A 20,151-nucleotide genomic window follows, 5' to 3' on the forward strand; every position below is an offset into this window, starting at 1 on the left:
CAGGGGGGCGGTGGCCGCGCCCATTGGGTGGGCGCGTCACGTGGGTACGTGGTCACGTGGGCGGGAGGGCTGTCAGCGGCCTTTTCCTCCTGGTCGTGGCAGCGGCGGCTCCCGTTGGTGCGACGGGCGGGGCCGAGGCAGAACAGGGGCTGTCTCCGGTCGCTCTGTCGGACTCTACTGGTGCCACCTGCCGGAGGTGTGCTTGAAGGGGCTGTTTCGCAGGAGCTCAGCGTGGAGCGCATCGTCCGAAGTGTCGGTGGAAGGAGAGCCGTGTGCTAAGCGCATCGTGGGGCGGTGTTACTCTGCTGCGCCACTCTCGTGGTGGCTGCCTCCCCCGCCCCTGTCGGGGCCCGTGTTTGTGCCGGGGCAGCGAAGGGCACTGCAGCATCCCCGAATTAACAGCGGTTCCTTTGACAGAATTCCCCTTGAGAAGCAGTAACCAAAGCACTCCGCTGCTCGCTGCCCTGGGACTGCGTGTGTATCCGCGCTAGCGGGCCACACCAGGAAGTGGCGAATTCGGAATAAGATTTGCGCTCGTTCTCCCGGGTAGGGGGAGACGCCATATGTGTGGCTGTTGTGGAGCTGTGTCGTTTTCCCTAATGACTTGCTGTGTCTAGTGATGCCTTTCGTTTCTCTCCATGTAACAAAGCTAATTTCACATTTTTTCAAGCATTCTTGTCACTTCTTCTGCTCTGTGGACTCACGGAAACTGATGTGTAGGTGCCTTAAACGGACACGAGCTTGATCCTTGCGCTGCACAGCCCCAAGCTACAAGCCCCCAACTCTGTATCATGTAATAAGTGGTTTAACTGCTCTGCTATTTCCCCCAAATTTGGATGGATCGCCATCAAGTATTTTATTCTAAACACGTGTTTAGAATAAAACACCTGCTTACTCCTATGCCCCTTTTTTTCAAGCGATGGACCTTATTAGTCTAGAGAGCACTGTCAGCCTTTTTAATGTGCGGTTTACTTTTTTATGTGTGTAGCACACACGAACACACTCTTTCTCCTCACACATTGATCTTGGCTGCTGGAAAAACCCAGTCAGTATCCTGAATGCCTTCAGTATAGGACTTTGCTGCAATGCTGGAAGTGCTGTGCTTCCTTTAATTTCAGATACGGATCTCAAAGAAAAAAGTCTTCTGTCAGATTTAATTTACCAGTCTTATAGCTAAAATCCAGGGGCTGACCTATGCAGTTTCTAGTTAAAGTCTACTCATTAAAAGTGTAGCCTCACAGTGCTGGCACTCCACGGCTGGAGCATCTTGGAGGAATTTGTCTCATCCAGCTACGGAGTTCCACCACCCGGCTGTTGTTCGTGGCCCCGCCTCTGACTGAAGACCTGGGCCAGACCTGCTGCTTTAATTTTCCCAAAACCTGGTTATTCAGCCTTTGAACGTTCCCTGACATGGCTGGTTCTGCTCAGATTTTTCCAAAACAGACGCGGTTCAGACGCATCTCAACCAACAAGCCCGGCTCTGCCGAGAGCCGCCCAGTACACACAACCCTCAGGCCGGGCCGACTTCCGCGGGGCCCGGCACGGCTTCCGGGAGAGGCGGCGGCGGCGCCTCCAGGTGCGGCGCTCGGTGCTGCTCGGCTGCGCGCCCTCGGCTGCCGCCATGGCCCGCAAGAAGCTGCATCGGCCCATCGCCGCCATGGCCAAGAAGATCCGCGAGTACCGGGCGCTGAAGGATCGGCCGCGGGACTCTCAGCGCTTCGCCGTGGACTACGAGACCATGCGGCGGCCGCTGACGCAGAAACGGCTGCCCGTGAGGGCCTGGGAGGACGTGCGGAACGAGAACCAGCTGTTTGCGCTGCTCTGCCGCCTGCCGCGCTTCGGCGTGGGCCGCACCGTCACCCGCAAATCCTGGCTGTGGGCGCACGACGAGCCCTGCTACTGGGTCATCACCAAGGTGAAGGCGGACTACATGGCCGAGGTACCTGTCCCGTCCCGTCCCGTCCCGTCCCGTCCCGTCCCGTCCCGCCCGGCGGAGCTCCCCCCCCGCCGCCACCCACCCTCAACAGGTTCCTCTTTTCTTTGCAGAACATGGACCATGGAAGAGTCTGGGGCTACCTGACCTTCAAAGGTAAATCCGGCTCGTTTACCCGACAGGGGGTCAGGGCTAGAGGGCACCGGGTGCGTGAGGGTGGCAGGGAAACCGCGGGCTCCCTGCCTGGGAAATTTGTTTTTCTCAGATCTTCTAATGAGAAAATTAAGTTCCCCGCGTTTCAAAACCTGGGTTCTAGCCCCTTAAGAATGTCTTCCTAAGGAATACTATGGGAGAGCCAATGCAGGATGACCTTGGGGAGCAGCAGCACTAAAAGCATATTGGGTGAGCTGACAGACTACTCTGAGACTTTCAAGGCAAGACACTGTATGAGCATGATAGTATTCCAGTTGAAATTGTCACTGAAAAGGAAAAAGTGCATCGGCAAGTAGGTTGTGTTACTGGACTTTTAATGACTGGAGTTGTATGAGCAAATTTTTCTTTTTAGAGCTGCTTTATATTAAGTATACAATTTTCCTTTACTGGAATTACTGAAATAGTACTCATTCAAAGATTTCTAAATTGTTGAGCAATTTTAACACTTAAGTTTTCCAGAAAGCTTTCATCAGTGTAGGGAGAAATTACTCTTGTTCCTTAGCCATGGAAATGGAACTTGAGAGAGACAAAGCAACACTTTAAATTAAGAGAGGGAGTCACCCACACAGCTGGAACATCTTGCCTGTAGTCCTTCTAGCCTGTTCCTATTTCGATTCTCAAGGACAGAAGTGAGATCCTATAGTACAGCAGGGCATAATTTGTCCAGCCCTTTGAAAATTCTGTTTACTCCTGCTATAATGCCTGTTGTAGCATATTGGATGCCAAAGAGTCAACACTTCCTGTGTCTGGAGGCAGTTTATTGTGGTGGTGTTACCCACTGGTGTTCATTATCTTTTCCCAGGCAAAACTGAAGAGGAAGTGAGGGAGATTGACAAAGCCATGTACCATGACTGGCGTATGGTGCCCAAACACGAGGAAGAGGCCTTCAAGAAATTCACCCCAGTGCCTGAGGAGACTGTTCAGTTCCTGCCATACCCACCACTGCTCCGAGCCATGATCCTTGCACAGTGGCAGAAGGAGGGAAAACCAATCATGGAAGAACCAATTATCAATCTGAAGAAGGTCTTGGCCTCTCCCCAAGAGCAGGCAAAGAAAAAAGCTATAGGGACACCGGTATAAAGACTTGTTCTGTGTCCTGAGTATCCCACATGCTCTCACTGCCTGTTAGAAGCTCAGTGTACAGGGGGTCTTACAGAGCCCCTCTGTGCCCATTGTGGTAGGATGTTTCCAGCTTTCTCCTCAGCTCTGCAAAAGTCACCTCATCTGAAAGGGAAGATGCACATACATTCACACTCTTCTTCCATAACTTTGGTTTCAGTTAGGAGAGGAGTCTTCATGGTTCCCTGGACAGTTTCTAAATACACAGCTCCAGTCAGCCAGCTGCAGTTCTTTGGAGCATAACATTTTTTACATAACTTGGATCCTGCACGAATCACAGAAGAATGACTGCGAATATCACAGTACTTCACAGAGCTGTGAAAAAATGTATCTGCAAATGGAAATAAATATTTTCTTAATTCTGCAGCACAATTCTAAGAAAACTCATGAATTTTTTTCAATGCCTGGACATCATGATGACAGCCAAATGCAGAGCCATTAGCTCAGGCACAGCATCTGGTTCTCTGAACACTGCAGAATGATCTGGGTTAATGGCATGTGAAAGCAGTGAACAAGAACTGAGGAACATGACTTAAATACTAAGATAATCCAGAGTTATCGATCTCTTACTCCCCAAGATGGCTGTCAAGAGATAGGAGAAATTATTTTAGTTCTGGTGATGCAAAGGGGGTGGGATTGACTCTTACCATTTAAAGCCAATTATAAATTACCCCTGTTCCAGGGCAGCATATTGTGAACATTAAAACATGCAGCTCCTGAGCACAGTTCCTGGTACTTCATCGTCTCTTGCAGTGGCTGCGGATGCTGCTGCTGTGTCAAAGGCTGTTGGAGGGTCTGGTCTGGGTGTGGGTTGAGGGAGCACAAGAGCTGTTCAGCTCTACAAATCAGTTCCTTGCAGAAGTAACTGTTTAATTCCTGTGTCTGCAGGTAGTCAGGAGGTGGTGTTCCATTAACTGCAACACCCTGAAATTACAAATAGCCTGAAGGGATTTAGTGAGGGAGAGCATAGACTAGACTCTGCTCCACCCAGTGTGTGTGGCCTAGATGAGGCTGGGAACATGTAGCTTCAGCCAGCAGGAAATGGCTGTCATCAGGCAGGAGCACACAAACTGACATTGGCTACCTGTACTTCCATCGGGTTCCTCACCAGAGGCTCCTGAAGGATTAAGATGCTATGGGATACGAAGGAAGGCTTTTCTTGTGAGTTAGAAGCTGGTCCTGTGACAAGGAGCAGAGTCTGGGAAGACTGAGTCTGCCTTCTTGTGGCAGGAGCACTGCAGAGCATGTGCCAGATACAGTTTTCTGGCTTGAGAAGGAATGGGAGAATCCAGAAGAAGGAAAATCAATAGTGTTAAAGGCACAGTTTGAGGCTATGAGCCTTCCCATTGCAGTTGCTGTGGCTGGAAGGTAGTTTCCCATAGCCTCCACTGCTTAGCACTGAGCTGAGCTGGTGTCTTCCTGTCCTCACAATGACTGATGTACTACTGAACTCAAACCAAGACCAAGGGAGATGGGAGGGAGGTGAGGGAGGTATAGTTGTAACTCAGAAGGGATGACTGGAACAGTCTAGTCCTCTGTCCTGCACAGCTGGGATCTGAATGTACCACCAGCAGAGGAAGTGCCTTGCTGAAGGGGCACACAGAATCTGACCACATTGGGCAGACCCAAATGCTGGTCACAGCAGCCCCAGAAAGGCAAGAAATCACCCATGACCAAAGTATAGCAGGGAGCCAAGCCAGCAGCAAAAGCAGATGGAGCTGATAAGGCATAGACTCACCCAGCAACTTGGGTGAGTCAGGATCCCTGAGGATGATGTAGTCAAAATCCAGCCCCCCAGGCCCAAGGAGTCTGTCCAGGAGTGGCTGGAGACAGACAGTTATATGTTGAAGACCCCAGGTTGTACTTCCATGAGGCTCCTGGGCCATAGGAGGAAAGGGCCCCTGTACACGTCGGGGTCTGGGTAACACTTGAAAGGATGGTTAGGACCTGCTAGTGAGCTCAGGGTCATAACACCTGGGGGAATGGGTGTCTTCTCACAGTGCCCTGGGCAGCCTGGGAGCCTTACCCTGATAGTGAAGGTCCCTTCTGGGAAGCTGCACAGCCTGGTTGCCACGTGTTGGATTCCATGCCCAGAACATGCTGTGAGCTCTGATGGGCCTCCCAAACTTGGATGTTACCTCACAGATCGTTTACCAACAGGGGATTGTTTGAAGGATGATGGCAGTAGTGACCTGCTTCCTTAGCCACTAAACATGGCTGTACTTCACCCAGGGCCCTGCTCAAACTGCTCCTGACTCTTTTGAAGGGTGCAGCCCCAGGGATTTAGGATGGATCATAGCACGTTTCCAAGCCTCATTGTGTTCCCTCCATTAACTGCAGAGGCACTGCCAGTTGTACCACACCCTAACCTGTGCCACTCCACAGTACATGTGTTGGTCATGGACGTGACTCAACTTAGGGCTCCCTGCTCGGGGCAGAAGATGCTCCTCTCCAGTCTTAAGGACATGGTTCCCCTGTACATTGCCATGTCTAGCCCTTGGATCAATGCAGTTCCACAAAGTAACTATGAAGGCATCCAAATGCTGCTGGGACTGAGGGGCTCCCTGCAGTCAAATGATGCTGATATCACTGATGCCTATGGGACTGTGAAGTGCCACTCTGTACAGTGAAAACTGACTGGATGTATTATCCCTGGCATTTCACCTGAAAGGGCCACCCTGACTAAAGCTGCAGGAAGCCAGCAGGTGAATGCTTTTCTGCTCCAGCTTCTATTTCTGAAGTTGTGCCACCTTATATTTCCACGTTTTATTTCTGCTGCTGGTACAAGCTACAGATTGCACTGTTGCTGGACCATCCCCTTCTGCTCCAACCTTGTGAGCCATCCACATTTCATTTCTTGCCACTGAACTGCTCAACAGGGAGGACTTGAACTTGCATTCCCACCCATGGCAAGTGTCCTGTTAAAAACTGAGCAGCAATCCCAGTGCCTTCATAGGAACACAACACGCTACCCAAGTTGATGTTAACATGTTTACTACATACAGAACAGATACAGTTTGTTGTTGATTGCATAGGGGACAAAGCACGGGAACGTATTCATACAACAGGCTCTTTACAGAATGCCATCTTCAGACCAAACAGCGGAGTTTACAGGCCTTAAGACACTTTTAAAAATCCTTTTGTGATACTTTACATACGTCACAGTGGAGATATGACAGAGAAGTGTACTGAAGCCAGTCGGTTCTCACCTCGATGCCCAGCAGCCACCCAAGGCCATAGGAACTATCAGCAGAGGCTGGGTCTCCCCCCTTCAGCTGCCCCTCTGGGCCATGTGCTTCTCTTGGAGGAAAATATGGTATTGAGCTGCAAAGTAACCTGATGGGAGATTCCCTCGTGTTTTTATGGCCCAGTGGGTGACAGGACACCAAGTGCTGTCCCTTCAACTTTTCAAACCAGATACAGAACAGTCAGCAGTACAAATGGTGCAATTCTGACTTTGCTATGAAAGAGCTGATAGAGCTAAGGAACTGAACCCTACTAGGGCTCTTTTTCCCTTCAACTAGCCCAAATTCTGAAATTTGCCTGGCCCGAACTGATGAACTGTTACATGACAGTGGAATCAGTGCTCTAAGTTTGATACTGTTCACTTCAATGTACTCTGTCTTGGGATCCAAAGAAGTATTCCTAGCAGAAAGCATATGGTGGAAGTGAATGAGAAGCCTGGTCAGCAGTGCCTCAGCAAAATGTCCCTGGTGAAAGGTCCCCCAACCTGCAGATTGGCTCCAAGTATCCCTTAACCTCATGCCAGTCACAGAGCCCAGTATGCAGATGCCTGGAAGATGCCCTCTGGCTAGATTCCTGCCTTGGGGAGGAGTAGTGTGGGGGGTGCATGTCACCAGCACTGCTCATATGTAGCATGGGCACCACCGTGGCTGGCTGAGGCCTCTGTTCACCAGATACGTCTCCTGCCTTCTTGCAGGGCAAATGTATGCCTCAAACCTTTCCTGAACTGTTCTGAATACAAAAATTGTTTCAGTGCTCCTGTTTCAGAAGAGATGTCACATGTCAGAGCATCCCCTGGGAATATGGCATCCCTGCAGCACACCAGGACCTGCAAGGCTGGTCCACAGCAGCAAGCAAAGGACACAGCAGGGAGCCTTCCCCCAGATGGAGGCTTGCCCAGCTATCCCCATACTGTCACAAGGACATCTCCGTGAACCCTGGAGTGCTTGTACAGGTCAGGGAAGAAACAAGATGGTCACCAGGAGCTTCCAAATTCATCACTAAAATGCAACTTGCCCTAGTCCTGCCCACCCAGAAAATAATGTTCAAGAAACACACCTGGAACGTCCATGTTCTGCAACCTGAGCTCAAAGCCACTCTCCCTGGCCCCATTTTTTGCTGCTTCTTTTGTAAGCAGAATGCACATCTGCAACCGCTCAGCACTGCTTAGACAGAAAGGGCTATCACCACTTTTCCTGGGGGCTGTCAATTATTTCCAGGAGTCAGAAATTTCCAGCTTTTCCAACTACTTACTAGCATAGTCAGTGCTTGTGATGTGAAGTAAAAGATGTCAGTAGTCTAGCCTCAATTCATTTTTCTGTGTGATATCAGGTGAGACATAGCCTTGACTCACTTGTCCAGTGTTTCCTAATCAACTTCCAAGTCTTTGTGAAAAGAGATCTCCTTCCAGCAGGTTATAAAAAGGAGACACAGCCTTGAGATGAGGCAGTCTCAATGTGTTAATGCAGAACTCACAGTAAATCAACACCACCTGCCCTCACCTGTCTTTAAAAAGCCACCAAATGCAATGCAGAGATAACCACCACATGAACCTTTCAGAATGAACTCAGGAATTCTTTTCTGTATGATATTTTTGGAAGGAAGAGTTAAAAGTGTTGCCTTTTCTGGTCTTAAAAAAACAATGTTCTGGTACCCTTTTGTTACTACAGCTGTTTGGGCTTAACAATCAAACACCCATCTCCCATCTGAGCTCACTAAACCTCTTGGGACATACACTGGCAGGCACTCAGCATTGGTGGGCAACAGTGACTCCTGAGGCAACAGCAGCAGCAGAGGATGAACTTTCCCCCTGCAAAGATAAGAGGATGTGATGATCCCCACAGTAAGGGTACTGCTGCCTTCTCCAGCCCCACAATTGAAGTGCTGCTGAAAGCATGATGCTCTTTGGAGGGTTCCTTGGACCCTTAGTTGCTCGAAGTCCAGAGGATGTTATTCTGTGCTTAAGGGTGTATAAGGATAAGATGGAGGTCTACTGGTGAACTAGAAGGATTTCTGCTGGGGTGCTGCAGAAATGATTCACCATCACTGCTTTGGCAGGGAATGCCTGGGGACACACTTCTTTCTCATGCAGGTGGGAGTGAGGTGACCTGCCCAAGAACCTGAGGTACCTTCCTTCAGCTGCCCCTCCCAACACTGGGCAAAGGTTTCCCACAGTCTTGGCTCCAAGCTCACTTAATGGTGTACTGCCATTTCTCCTTTTAGATGCCAGCTCCAGAGCAGAACAAGAACCTAACCACGCCAAAAGCATACAGGCCTGAGATGAAAGCTGCGAGTTCAGAGGTTCAAGGGGGTCACAGTCCAAGGCAGGAACTGCTGCAGTTGTCCAGGATCAGTTTCCAGCAGGAGTTACTATGCAGGCGTTCTGTATGTACATCATGGCATTCAGGCAGGAGGTGGGACACTTACATTGTGGGGAAAGAGGAACTCTCACTCAGGGATGTATGATACCTGCCACACAATAATGTGGCTCCGTTCAGCCTTGGAAAGTACTGGCTTCACCTGGGTGGCATCTCCTACATTCTCTTCCATCTCATCATCTTCCCCATCCCCTGAAGAGAGAACACAGAGAATAAAAATGTCAGGAAAGAAAATGCCACGGTGCACTGCTCTGGAATACCACAGAGTGGCCAATACCCCTTTTAGAGTCCCAGCAGTTTGATAACAGAGACTGTGAGCTAAGATCTTTCTTTGTGCCTGGAGAACATTTACAGCAACCCCATTATTTTCTGAAGCTGGACTGCATGGATGGGACAAACTAGCTCCAGCAGCAGCAAAAACCACCCTTCCTTTCAGGGAAGCGAATTTTTACAGATAGAGCAGCCTCAGCAGCATGGGTGATCATAGTGGGGCAGCAGTGTTTGGAGTCAGTGGCGCAGATGCATTTGTTCTTTCCAAACCCATTCATACTGATGCTATTTTATGATAGTTTTGATGTATCTGTAGCTTTGTAGATTGCTAATGCATGGCTGTAGCTCCCACTACCTTTCCTACCCTTTTCACCTACATTTTAGAACAGTAAGCTAACCTTCTAACATGTTCCTGAATTACTATTTAGTCTTGCCTCTTTAGTCAACCAAGGAGATCTTGCTTTTTAACATGTATCATAGATGTAATAAATGTGGGGCAAAGCTCTTGGACCAACTCCAGTGGGGCAGAACACAGGGAAAATTACCTAATCAACTGCTCTTCTAATTTGACAATACTTGTTAAATATGCTATTTTGTTTATCTTACAGAAGTGCAGAAATCCTGTGTGCATGTCTGTATGTTGCACCTGGAGGCCTCCAGTGAAAGACCTGCTTTTATATTACTTCCTACATTAATATAATCTCAAAAGTGTGTTGTTTTGTTCTTGATTTTATAGGCATTACTACAGCCATGTGGCACTGCAGCCACAGGGCACATGTTGACAGCCTTGTGTTGTGCAAGGAGAGTCCTTATTTGCCCTCACAGCCAGATCCAGGAGAAACAGTGCAGGGCTTTTCTCCTCTGGCTCCCTGCAACAGTGATGCCTTGCTTCATGACCACAGCTATGCACCCACTACCTTTCCAGATGCCTCCCACCAAGGCCACTTACCAATCCGGAAATCAATGTACCCTTCTCCTCCACTCAGCACCAGGACATTCTTTAGCTTCTGGCCCTCAGTCTCAGTGGCTGCTGTGCTGGGGTTCTCCGAAGGGCTGTCCAACACACTCCCGTTCAGGGTTGCAAGAACATTGCCTAGGAGAGGACAAAGGTACTGTCGGTCCCTCTGCTCAGCCCCCATGCAGTTTACATGCACACAAACACATTGCACAGACCAATTCTTTCTGCTAGTCAAATCTGGCAGTCACTCCAGTTTAAGCACGGATATGTGAACCACAGGAAGTGTCAGCCATAGCCTGGACCCTAGTCTCTCCAGACTAACTCCAGCCCCTGCTACAAAAGGGATGGAGGAACAAACCCTGCTGAGGAAGGGCTGTGCACATCCTTACCAGGCACAGAGACGAAGAACTTGACAGCATCACGGTGGCCATGGAAACAGAGCTGTGCCTGAGCCATGGAGCAGTAGGGAATGAAGCTGCTGGCAGATTTGTCACTGCTGTCATCACCATACACGTGGATGACCCCACCAGAGCGACTGCCCTCTCCAGAGGTTGGTGAAGTCTTGTTTGCTAGAGACAGGGAGCAGGAACACCATCAGTGATAACTTTGAGTCCCCTTTAAGAAGAGACTCAAATCAAAGAGAAAACTCATGAGCCGTGAAAGAAAACCTTTAAAGGTGCAGGTCTCTTTAAAGGTCTTTTATGAATGATGATGGACGAGACCACACCAGATTACACAGTCCCTCTCTTTCAGACTGGGGCAAGCTAGACTGATGTCACCAGCAGTGATCCTGTCCAGCCTCCATAAATAACCTGCTGTCCTAGGATCAACCTTGGTCTTTGGTAGATGGCAGGGAACCCAAAGGTTCCAGAAGGCACCTGGAGGAGAATTACTGCTCTGGATTAGTGACATTGCTCAACTTCCAAGACAAGTCCTTTGCTCATGCCCAGTCATGAACACATACACTGCTAAAAGCAGTCTCTGGGGCTGGTGAAGCCACTGAGCCCACTCAGAGCCATCACAGAAGTGGAATGAGATCCTTCCTCATTTCTTGATTTAACCATGACACCAAATTGTCAGCTAGTCCAGCAATGAACATCTTTCAGATGCTCACCATCCACAGCTTCCAAGCTCAGGGGTCTGCATCCTTCATGACTAGGCTACGAGAATGTGACAGTTTCCACTCACCAAGCAACAGATACCAGTGCTCTGAGTTCAGGGCGGGAGAGGCTTTCCTTCTGCATGCACCCACATCAGTACAACAGGAACAATATTAAATCAGGCAGTTTTCACTTTTCTGTGAGAGATGTTGATTGCTTCATTAATTATCTGTAGTTCTGTGTTTTAACTCGGGGTGAATTTTAGTTACATAACTTGGACAAAAGTCTTTTCCCTATCAGACTCGAGCCAGGGCAGCAGGACAAGTACAAATTGATGGAAGAATGAGTCAGTGTGTGTGTACAGTATCTGGCTTTTTACTGCAACTAATATCAGATGCTTTAAAAGGAGAAGACACGTGCTGATGATGCATCTGGACAGCAACATGAATGTCTTTGAGTGAGAAAAAAGCCCCTCTAATTTCTGATCCTAGAAAGGCATGAATTTTAACTCAGATCCTGCCTTAACTGGCACAAACCTAAACAATTCTTCATGCTTATCAAGACCCGTTGGGTTCAACATCTTGTTTGATGACTTACAGCTGGCAGGTGCCATAGCACCACCTGCCATTGGCCTGAAACTGATGAAAGAAGCATCCTTGGAAAACAAAGGATGACCAAGGGAGACCTTGGAACAACACTCTACTCCTGCCTCCTGCTTCTGACTGAATGAATCTTTCTCAAACTCATCTTACTGGTTCCCCACAGTAACGGAACCACTGCTGAAGAATAATTATTCTTAACACAAAAAAACCAGAAGGATCAACAATGAGATGGAAAAAATTGTTCACAGCCATGGGAAATGAGGATATTCACATGACTGTCTCTGGTGGCTTTTCTCTAATTCAACTTAAAACAAAAGAGTGATGAGGAAAAATGAATGGAGAGAAGTTTAATGGCAGAATGGAAGGGTGGGAGAATGACTACATAGGAGATGGGCACAAAAGGAATGACAGCTGTGGAGGGGAAGGCAGTGGACTTACCCCGGAGCCCGAGGAGTTGGCCACGGTGGAGGACTACAGCTAGGCACAGGCAGGGAGTAGGAACACAGAGGGGCACGGGAAGTGACAGGTAGGATGGGAGAGAAGAAAAAGTTGATTACTGGGAGATAATTTGGGGGCAACAGAAATAGTATAAAACCTAGCGAAACCACCACAGAAGCTCCTACGAGTTCATACTAACACTGTTCTTGCTTACTTTGCTCTTACCATACAGGGGCAGACACTGTATCTGAGGTGGGAGAGGGACTGTGTTACAAGGATCCAATGGTACATTTTTAGTGACATTTTCTTGCTTACCACATTTTTTTACTGAACACACAAAGATAAAGCAATTGGTTTACAGCAGGGAAAATGTTTAACTCAGAACAAGGAATGCAGCCTTAAAATAGAATGGGCCTCATAAACGAACTCAGAAACAAAACCAAAATTGCAATGCATGAACAGGACTGTGTCACTGCCCTCCTGGTGTCAACCCCAGGCACATCCAGCCCTCACAGGAGACCATCCCAAGTCTGACTTTCAGGAGCATTACAAGAGGTTTGCTCTTTTGAGGTATTTGTTTCTCAGCTTTCCTGTGAGCATTGGTGAGAAAGCATACATTTGGCTGCTTTCTGTTGAAAGCAACTGCAATCAGCCTCAAATCCTACTTCCCCATGGTGATCTGGGTAAGACCTTCAAAATAAGATGTTGACAGGCAGGTACAGAACAGGACTAATAACAGCTTCAACTGAACTTCCAGCTCCAGAGACTCATCTATTGACTCCTACTGCTGGGTCCCCTCATCAAGCTGATTTGGTAGGATACCTATTTCTACTTAACTGATAAAGCTGAGCCCTAATCTGGGTAAATGGAGCTTTTCTAAGCTCAGTTTCTGGAAAATACTGCTATGGCGACATTTAGATGACTAGGCCAAAATGGAATTTCCAGGGAGATCTTCCTGGTGACTTCTCACCCCATGGCCTCCTTTTGGAGACTTAATACAATTCCCAAAACTTTGTTTCTCCTGTTTGACAACAGCTACAGAACCAGTTCACACCACTGCTCCATCAAGGTCCAGGGCTGCTCATACTCTGGGCTTTTCTCCCTGAACATGGCTATGATTAAAGGGTGTCAAATGTCAGGAAAGCATCAGCCTCCCTGAACCACCTGCCACGCTGTACAAATAACACCTAAAAGCTTCTCTTTTTTTTTTAGGGGGGATGCAGGACTACATTCAATAAATGTCACTTACTCTCAGTCAGGGGAATGGAGATGACAACACCATTCCCGGTGCCCACCCAAAGGCGGTTGCCAGCAATGAGCAGGGCTGTGATCCGCACGAAGGAGAAGCCCAACTTTCCAGTGCCTAGGAAGCAGGAATGAGAGTTGGGGAGTCAGTGATGACTTCGGGCAATGTCTCCTTTGGGCAAATTCTGCCTTGAGCTCAGTAAGCAACAGAGCCTTACCTAGCATCTTGCTGACATAAGGTTCAATGTCGACATCCTGCAGGTGTTGATGGCTGTGGGCATGGTAGAGCCTCAGTGTGGAGTCCAGGCGGATGGAAACCCACACTCCATCTCCAATCCATGCCAGCTGTCGCACCTGGCTCTCCCGACGAGGATGGGCATCAAAGGATTTCTGAAGGAGGTGAACCAATGTGAGTTCACAGAAGTTTTGCCATTATCCATACACATATACTCACTCCATTTCCAACTGAGATCACTTGTTTGGCTTACAAAGATTGTGGAGAAGCTGTGTTAATGCCAGCTGATCCCAGCAGTTCACTACTGTACTCAAAAAATCCTTTGCCTGAGCAGCTGTACAGCAGCTTTGCAGAGCTGATGGTCTTTTCAGACTACTTCAGGAGCAAGAACATTTAGAAACCAAGAGCTTTCAATGCACTTGATAGAAAAGGGAAACACAACTCCAGGATAAATTCCAAAGATCAAACTGCTTTGGCTCACTAATGTGAACTTCAGATTCAGCACTTCTCTCCTCAATTAGAATTATTTCAAGCACTCTCTGATTTTTACCAACACCACTATACTGATTTTCACCCAAAAGGCTCTAAACATTATTTTTTTCTTTAGTGGGATCCTGGGGGATTGCTAAATGTACTATTGCTTTGTGCTATAATGCCTACAGATGGAGAAGCCTCAGATTATACATGAAGAGTCACTCTAAAACCAACACCTATGTTGGGACAGTACATGGCCTCACAGATTCCCCAGTAAAGGCAAAGAAAATTGTCAGTTTAGACTTACTGATAGAACTATGCTCTGCAAAGGGAGGAAGGGACAAATATCCCCTGGCAGATTAGCTCACAACATGACCCAGACTGACAGTCTTGGTCTTGCAGTCAGCAATGACAACCCAAAGATTCTGAATTTTACACACTGCAGCACAGAACAGCTATAAGAACAAATACAACAGAAGTGTATGTATGCACAGACATATATGTGGTCTCTTACCTCAATCTGCATCGTCTTTGGCTGGATAACATGGATTTTGTTCTTGTAGCCACACCAGACTTTATCGTAGACCACAGCCATGCAACGGATGGAGTGGTGAGTGTGGCCAAGATCCATCAGGTGGTAATTACTGAGATCCCACTGACCATCTGAGGTGAAAAACAAGTGTGGGAAGATGCATCTCCTCCATGACACATGACCATACAACAGAATTCTCTACCTTTCTATATATATCTGGGTATACAGGTTTAGCCATTACTCAAATGCTCAGATTGCTTATGTCAGTGACCTTCCCATGACTCCTGCTTCGGGCACAGCCTTACACTCATGAAATATGTAAAGATAAAGTTTAGTTTGGTGTCCAACAGCTCTCAAATCAGGCCTATTTAAGCATCCTTTCTTGCAGTGAAATGAACAGGCTTCTCTAACAAGTACAACAAAACCAGTGGGAGAAGACAGAAGACAGCTGAACAAGACTATACAGAAACTTAAAAGGGAACGGGTCATACAGTCTTTGTGGTAAGGTTTCCTCACATCACAGACCTAAAACATAATCCCTCCAAAGCGTCATTTAGGAAGAAGGAATCTGATCTCCCTTCTCTTACTCTTATTTTTAACTAACCAGGCAGATATTGTGTCCCTCACAGGCAGGAAGCCTCTATGTCATGAAGTTTTATCTTATTTCTGTTGGGAACAATTTTGATGCGCCAATGGTGAGGCCTGAGCTCATGATAAAGGTTGAATCCATTTGAATTGCACAAGCCCAGAAATCTCTATGTATTTCTGCTTACTGAATGAACTGCTACTCAATGAATAACGAAGTTCTTTATATGTTAACATTAGTCACAGTTAGCAAATTCCCATGTGCTGTCAGATGTGAACACAGCTAAGAAACTGTTCAAGCCACAGGCAAACAAAACCCACAGCAGTGAAGAGGATCAGAAATCGAATTTACTAACTGTACCTCAAACAACTGCACAGCATATGTATTCCTAAAAGTGTCACGTTTACTCCACATGTGCTACACAGCACATACACACATTTTTGTTCAGAAAACCTCAGGAAGGGTGTTTGAGCACACCTGAGATGGTTTAGGATAGTGATTATGTGTACAACAGCTATGTGTTTTAACTCAGTGCTTGTACCCTGGCAGCCAGCAACTTTCTCACCTCAGAAGATCATTTAATCCACTGCTACACTTTCAGCCCAGTTTTGTTTTCTCTATTACATTGATTCTTACCTTCTCCCCGATGGAATATGGCTAGTGTTCCATCTGCCAGAGCAACCAGGACCCTCCCTTTCACATGCCTGAAATAACAGAATAATAAATACATAAAAAACGCCACAGAAGTGAGGGACTCAAAAACTCTTCCTGCCATCCATACACACCAGCTTTACACAGTCTCCAGAATTCCCAGCCAACTGAGCATTGCAGAATCCTGCAAGAGGTCACACCTCTTACCTTCACTGCACTAAGATCATCACATCTGTAAATTTTCTGTTGAGGAAATTCTCCTTCACGGTACAAACACCATGAATTTCAACAATTTTCCCCTAATTTACCCCTCAGTGAAATTTTGCCTTTCTTCTCCCCAGTTATTTCCTCCTGATATAACACACATGTATTCACTGAATCAGGTCAAGACTGAACTGAGCCAGAAAATGGGTTGGTATGAGGCTTTCCCATTAAAAAAAAAACCTTGGGGAACTTCTCTCACAAAACAATGCACTAAGGAAAGCAAAGAAGAAGTTGTAGCTGCCACATCCTTGGAAGTGTTCACGGCTGGGAACGTGGATGGGGCTTGGAGCAACCTGGTTTTGTGGAAGGCATCCTTGCTCATGGCAGGGAATTGAAACAAGAGGATCTTTAAGGTCCGTTCCAACCCAAACCAATCTGCAATTCTGTAAGTCTACGACAAAGTGCTGCTGACCCCCTTTAAAGCATCACTGAGGCCTGAACCTTCTCCTCCAGGTCCCTTGGAACACACACTTACACCAGACTCAGCACAGAGTCCTTCAGCTTTATTGAGTGCAGACACTTCTTCCAGTTGGACACAGCTGAGTGCACATAAAGCCTGTGAGAGAGAACAAATTGGGGAGGGTTAGCAGCAGGGCCCCACACCTTCAGCCTGCCCAGGTTTGACTCTTCCCTTCTGGTAGGAAAAGTGAAGGTGAGGTAAGAAAGTGATGTTAAATCCCTGAGACTATGGTTAGCTGAGCAATGAAAACGAGGAATGAAAACCTTCTCCAGAAACACACAGTGAACCAAAGGTATGTGGACATGAAAAATAAGAGCCCAGAGCAGGGAGGTGACAGAGATCTGCCAGCCCACAGGGAACACACCAGCCGTTTTGAGCTCCCAGCCACATGGTGGGGGCAGCACTGGTGCAGGTGCCAGCATCCTTGTTTGACTCCTGATCTGGCAGTGTTGTGTTGGGCTCCATCTTCAGCTGCCCGTTCTCCCTGAAGAGGCAAAAGAACAGTGTTAGAGATTTAGCAGCAGCAGTGCACAGAATGCCCACCTATGCCCACAGCCTGGCACTTACAGACAGGTACGGGCTCTTGAAAACACCAATTGCCTCCTTCTCTTTGGTAGTTTTCAACTGCAAATTTGCAATTTACAGTATTTCCTTTCTCCTTGCCTTGTAAGTTGTACCAACTTCAAATCTACAGACCTTGAGTTTAGCAAGACTACTACCCAAACAATAGTTTCTCTGTTAATTTTCAACTTCAACAGAAGACTTCACCTTAGAACAGCATGGGCATTCAGGGACAATCTGCATCCAAGACTTCCATCCTGTTCTTCAGGCCATCATTTCAGCTTTGTCTCAAAAACTTTTGAGTGGTGAATACACTTTCTTGGTTACTTTTACAGCACATGAGAGGTACTACTAGAATAAATCAACCGTCATTTCTACACACATATCAGTAAGCTCCTTCAGTAAGAACATTAACCACAGGTCTAAGTTCATAGTGAGAGGTCAAATATTTGCATTTTAACAGCTGACCGAGTCAGTTGCAGGCTGAGCCATGTCTGTTCTAATTTCATTTTGTTCCTTCCCTGTTACCACATCTGTAATACTGCTTGGGCACAAAACTGATAGAAGTCTGACACTTTATCAGAAGATCAGGCTGCTTCTCGTATCACTAAGCTTATGAAAACAGAACTGATCAGTAATACAACAGAACTATTACTCTGATCCCAGCTCACCTACCCGTTCTGCCTGGGTGCCTGGGCTGGGACAGGGTCTGTGAATACATGCTCAGTGAGGGGCCCAGGCCGGGCCTGCACTGGCTCTGCCTCGCTGGCACTGCTCTCCGGGACCTCTGTAGCCTCTGTTGCCTCCTCAGTAGACTGAGACTGGTTGATCTTCCCATTGCAGACGGGAGCCACCTCACCTGGAGGACAATAAGCAGTGTAAGACATGCTGAAGAATCAGTTGGTAAGTTACCTATATAGATATCATGCTGTCAATTCTTTATCTTTCTTTGCCAAACTCAGTCAAGCCCTGAGCCTGTGTCACAGACACAGCAGCTCATCCAGTACCTTCTGCCTGAATGGGAAACAGACACTATTCTGAAGTGAGAGAAAAAAGGAGGGCCCTAAGAAGAAACATACCAAAAGGACCTTTGGTACCCCTGTATCATAATAAAATTCTGCAGGCCTCTGAAGTGCTTAACTTGGGGACAGGAGGATGTGGCTGTAACACCATGAGCTCACACAGGACTAGCTGCAGTTGATACGTCACTAAGTTTTACATCCAAAAACTTACTCTGCCCCTTGTCCAGAACAGGTGTCTCCCCACGTGAGGAACAGTTGCTTCGTGGCACATTGCAGCGGGTTGCACAGCCCACCAATGTGATCCCTGCCAAGACACCATCTGCTCCAGCTGACTCTTCGGGATTCACATCCCCCTCCAAGAATATCTCGCCTGGGGGATAGTCACTCTCACTGGCCGCTGAAGGGCAGAGAACAGGTTCTCATGTAAATCAAGCAGTCACTGCTAATTTAATGTAGCTGTATTCCTGAGGTCACCCTAAAGATGGAAGATGCTGATCCTCGGGGTTCACCACCCTGCGGAGGCACCACAGCATCAACCAGCAGCCTGATCCATGGCAGATCCCCTCATCTCTAGTATCAGTATCCAAGGCAGGTACAGAGCCCTTCCACACCAGACAAGGCTCACTCCTGCTTCCAAAAAAACACCCTTTGTGTACCAAAGGAATAACCTACTGAACACTGAACGGGGAGAATCTCCACAGAAAGGTCCTACGGGAAGGCAAGATGTGGGTTATAATTTTGGGGAACAATTACAGAACACATCAAAGCTCAGGGATTAGTTCCCAAGTGAGGATGGTGAGGATGTCTGTTACTCCTCAGTAGGGTAGGTGACCCTGTACAGACCCCAGCCTGGGCCACACTCACCAGGGATGCTGGAGATGCAGAGCACATGAGCATTGCAGACAGTGAACTGGTCCACCACTGTGCCAGGTTGGTTGGCATCAATGATCACAACTTTACTGGTTGACAGTGTGCTAGTGAGGATCCAGACACGGCTGGATGTCGCATCCATTTCATGGAGCTCCTTTGCCTTCAGGAGAGCAGACACACATGGGCACGATCAGCACTCCTCTTGGATCAACCTGAGCCTAACAGTGCTTTGGCAACATTTACACATGGTTTAATTTATTTTAAACTATATATTCTATTCTACAGTAGAACTATAGAAGAAAATTTTCTCTTTTATACAGTTGTCTAATCAGTTATATTTAAATTTTGATTTTAATTAATTTGATTCCATTCATGTTGCTGCACTAGTATCCAGAGCACTGGCCAAAGAGCCTGTCTGACTCCTTAGGGTAAGAGCAATTTTTTGGCCACTAATTTTCTGTTGAGATGTCTGACAAATGTATCACTGAATGTTCAGTCATCCAGAATGCTGTGAGTCTGGGATGCATCCACTGATCACCTTAAGCCAGCTGGTCTCAGGAGAGTACAAGGCAGCAGCGTAAAATGGATGGGGAGAAAAACTCGTCAAACCAGACAGCATAAAATATTCTACTGTTATCTGCAAATTACAAAAGCCTGGTTCTGTAAATAGGAAAAAAAAAAAAACCCCAGAAAAAATCACTTAAGACTACCAGAAACCGGAACTGGATTAAATCTCAAGAGGCCCAAATGGACTCACAGACTCTTCTCTTTTAACAAAGCTTTCCCTGAATGTATTTATTATTTTATTCATTTACAATGATGAGGGCTATATAATCTTCCTAGCACCCTCATCAAGCATTTAATTGCCCTTATTATTAGGATTTTATTCAAATTTCCAAACATTTCAAAAGCAAAAGCTGGAAAACTTTATACTGGATGATTTGTCCCAAATCACACCGAAAGTCACAGAAGAGCCAGCATACCACAGCACTGCCCC

General features: G+C 47.2%; 2 protein-coding genes across 5 annotated transcripts in view; one reads left to right on the plus strand and one right to left on the minus strand.

Moving 5' to 3' along the window:
- Positions 1–69: 69 nt before the first annotated feature.
- Positions 70–3,990, plus strand: MRPS34 (mitochondrial ribosomal protein S34). The gene is made up of 4 exons (XM_062503654.1): positions 70–546; positions 1,429–1,939; positions 2,047–2,089; positions 2,949–3,990. The coding sequence occupies exons 2-4, from the start codon at positions 1,622–1,624 to the stop codon at positions 3,224–3,226; spliced, it is 639 nt and encodes a 212-aa protein (XP_062359638.1). The 5' UTR covers positions 70–546; positions 1,429–1,621; the 3' UTR covers positions 3,227–3,990.
- A 2,258-nt stretch (positions 3,991–6,248) lies between these two features.
- Positions 6,249–20,151, minus strand: part of MAPK8IP3 (mitogen-activated protein kinase 8 interacting protein 3) — a 57,220-nt gene continuing 43,317 nt past the window's right edge. For all 4 annotated transcript variants that reach the window (XM_062503845.1, XM_062503846.1, XM_062503844.1 and 1 more), the window contains 13 exons: positions 19,149–19,314; positions 18,496–18,681; positions 17,938–18,121; positions 17,066–17,185; positions 16,717–16,797; positions 15,963–16,030; positions 14,723–14,871; positions 13,718–13,889; positions 13,504–13,617; positions 12,255–12,293; positions 10,504–10,683; positions 10,106–10,249; positions 6,249–9,078 (listed from right to left, as the gene is read on the minus strand). In XM_062503845.1, coding sequence (XP_062359829.1) covers positions 8,957–9,078; positions 10,106–10,249; positions 10,504–10,683; positions 12,255–12,293; positions 13,504–13,617; positions 13,718–13,889; positions 14,723–14,871; positions 15,963–16,030; positions 16,717–16,797; positions 17,066–17,185; positions 17,938–18,121; positions 18,496–18,681; positions 19,149–19,314 — 1,725 coding nt within the window. In that variant the 3' untranslated portion in view covers positions 6,249–8,956. The remainder of the gene's footprint in view (positions 9,079–10,105; positions 10,250–10,503; positions 10,684–12,254; positions 12,294–13,503; positions 13,618–13,717; positions 13,890–14,722; positions 14,872–15,962; positions 16,031–16,716; positions 16,798–17,065; positions 17,186–17,937; positions 18,122–18,495; positions 18,682–19,148; positions 19,315–20,151) is intronic.

Source organism: Cinclus cinclus, chromosome 16, assembly GCF_963662255.1.
Source record: "Cinclus cinclus chromosome 16, bCinCin1.1, whole genome shotgun sequence".
Taxonomy (NCBI): Eukaryota; Metazoa; Chordata; class Aves; order Passeriformes; family Cinclidae; genus Cinclus; species Cinclus cinclus.

Coding starts and splice junctions, on each gene's coding strand:
- MRPS34 (XM_062503654.1), top strand. CDS start 1,622: ATGGCCCGCAAGAAGCTGCATCGGCCCATCGCCGCCATGGCCAAGAAG. Junction 1,940..2,046: donor AGGCGGACTACATGGCCGAG/GTACCTGTCCCG, acceptor TTTTCTTTGCAG/AACATGGACCATGGAAGAGT. Junction 2,090..2,948: donor GGGCTACCTGACCTTCAAAG/GTAAATCCGGCT, acceptor ATCTTTTCCCAG/GCAAAACTGAAGAGGAAGTG.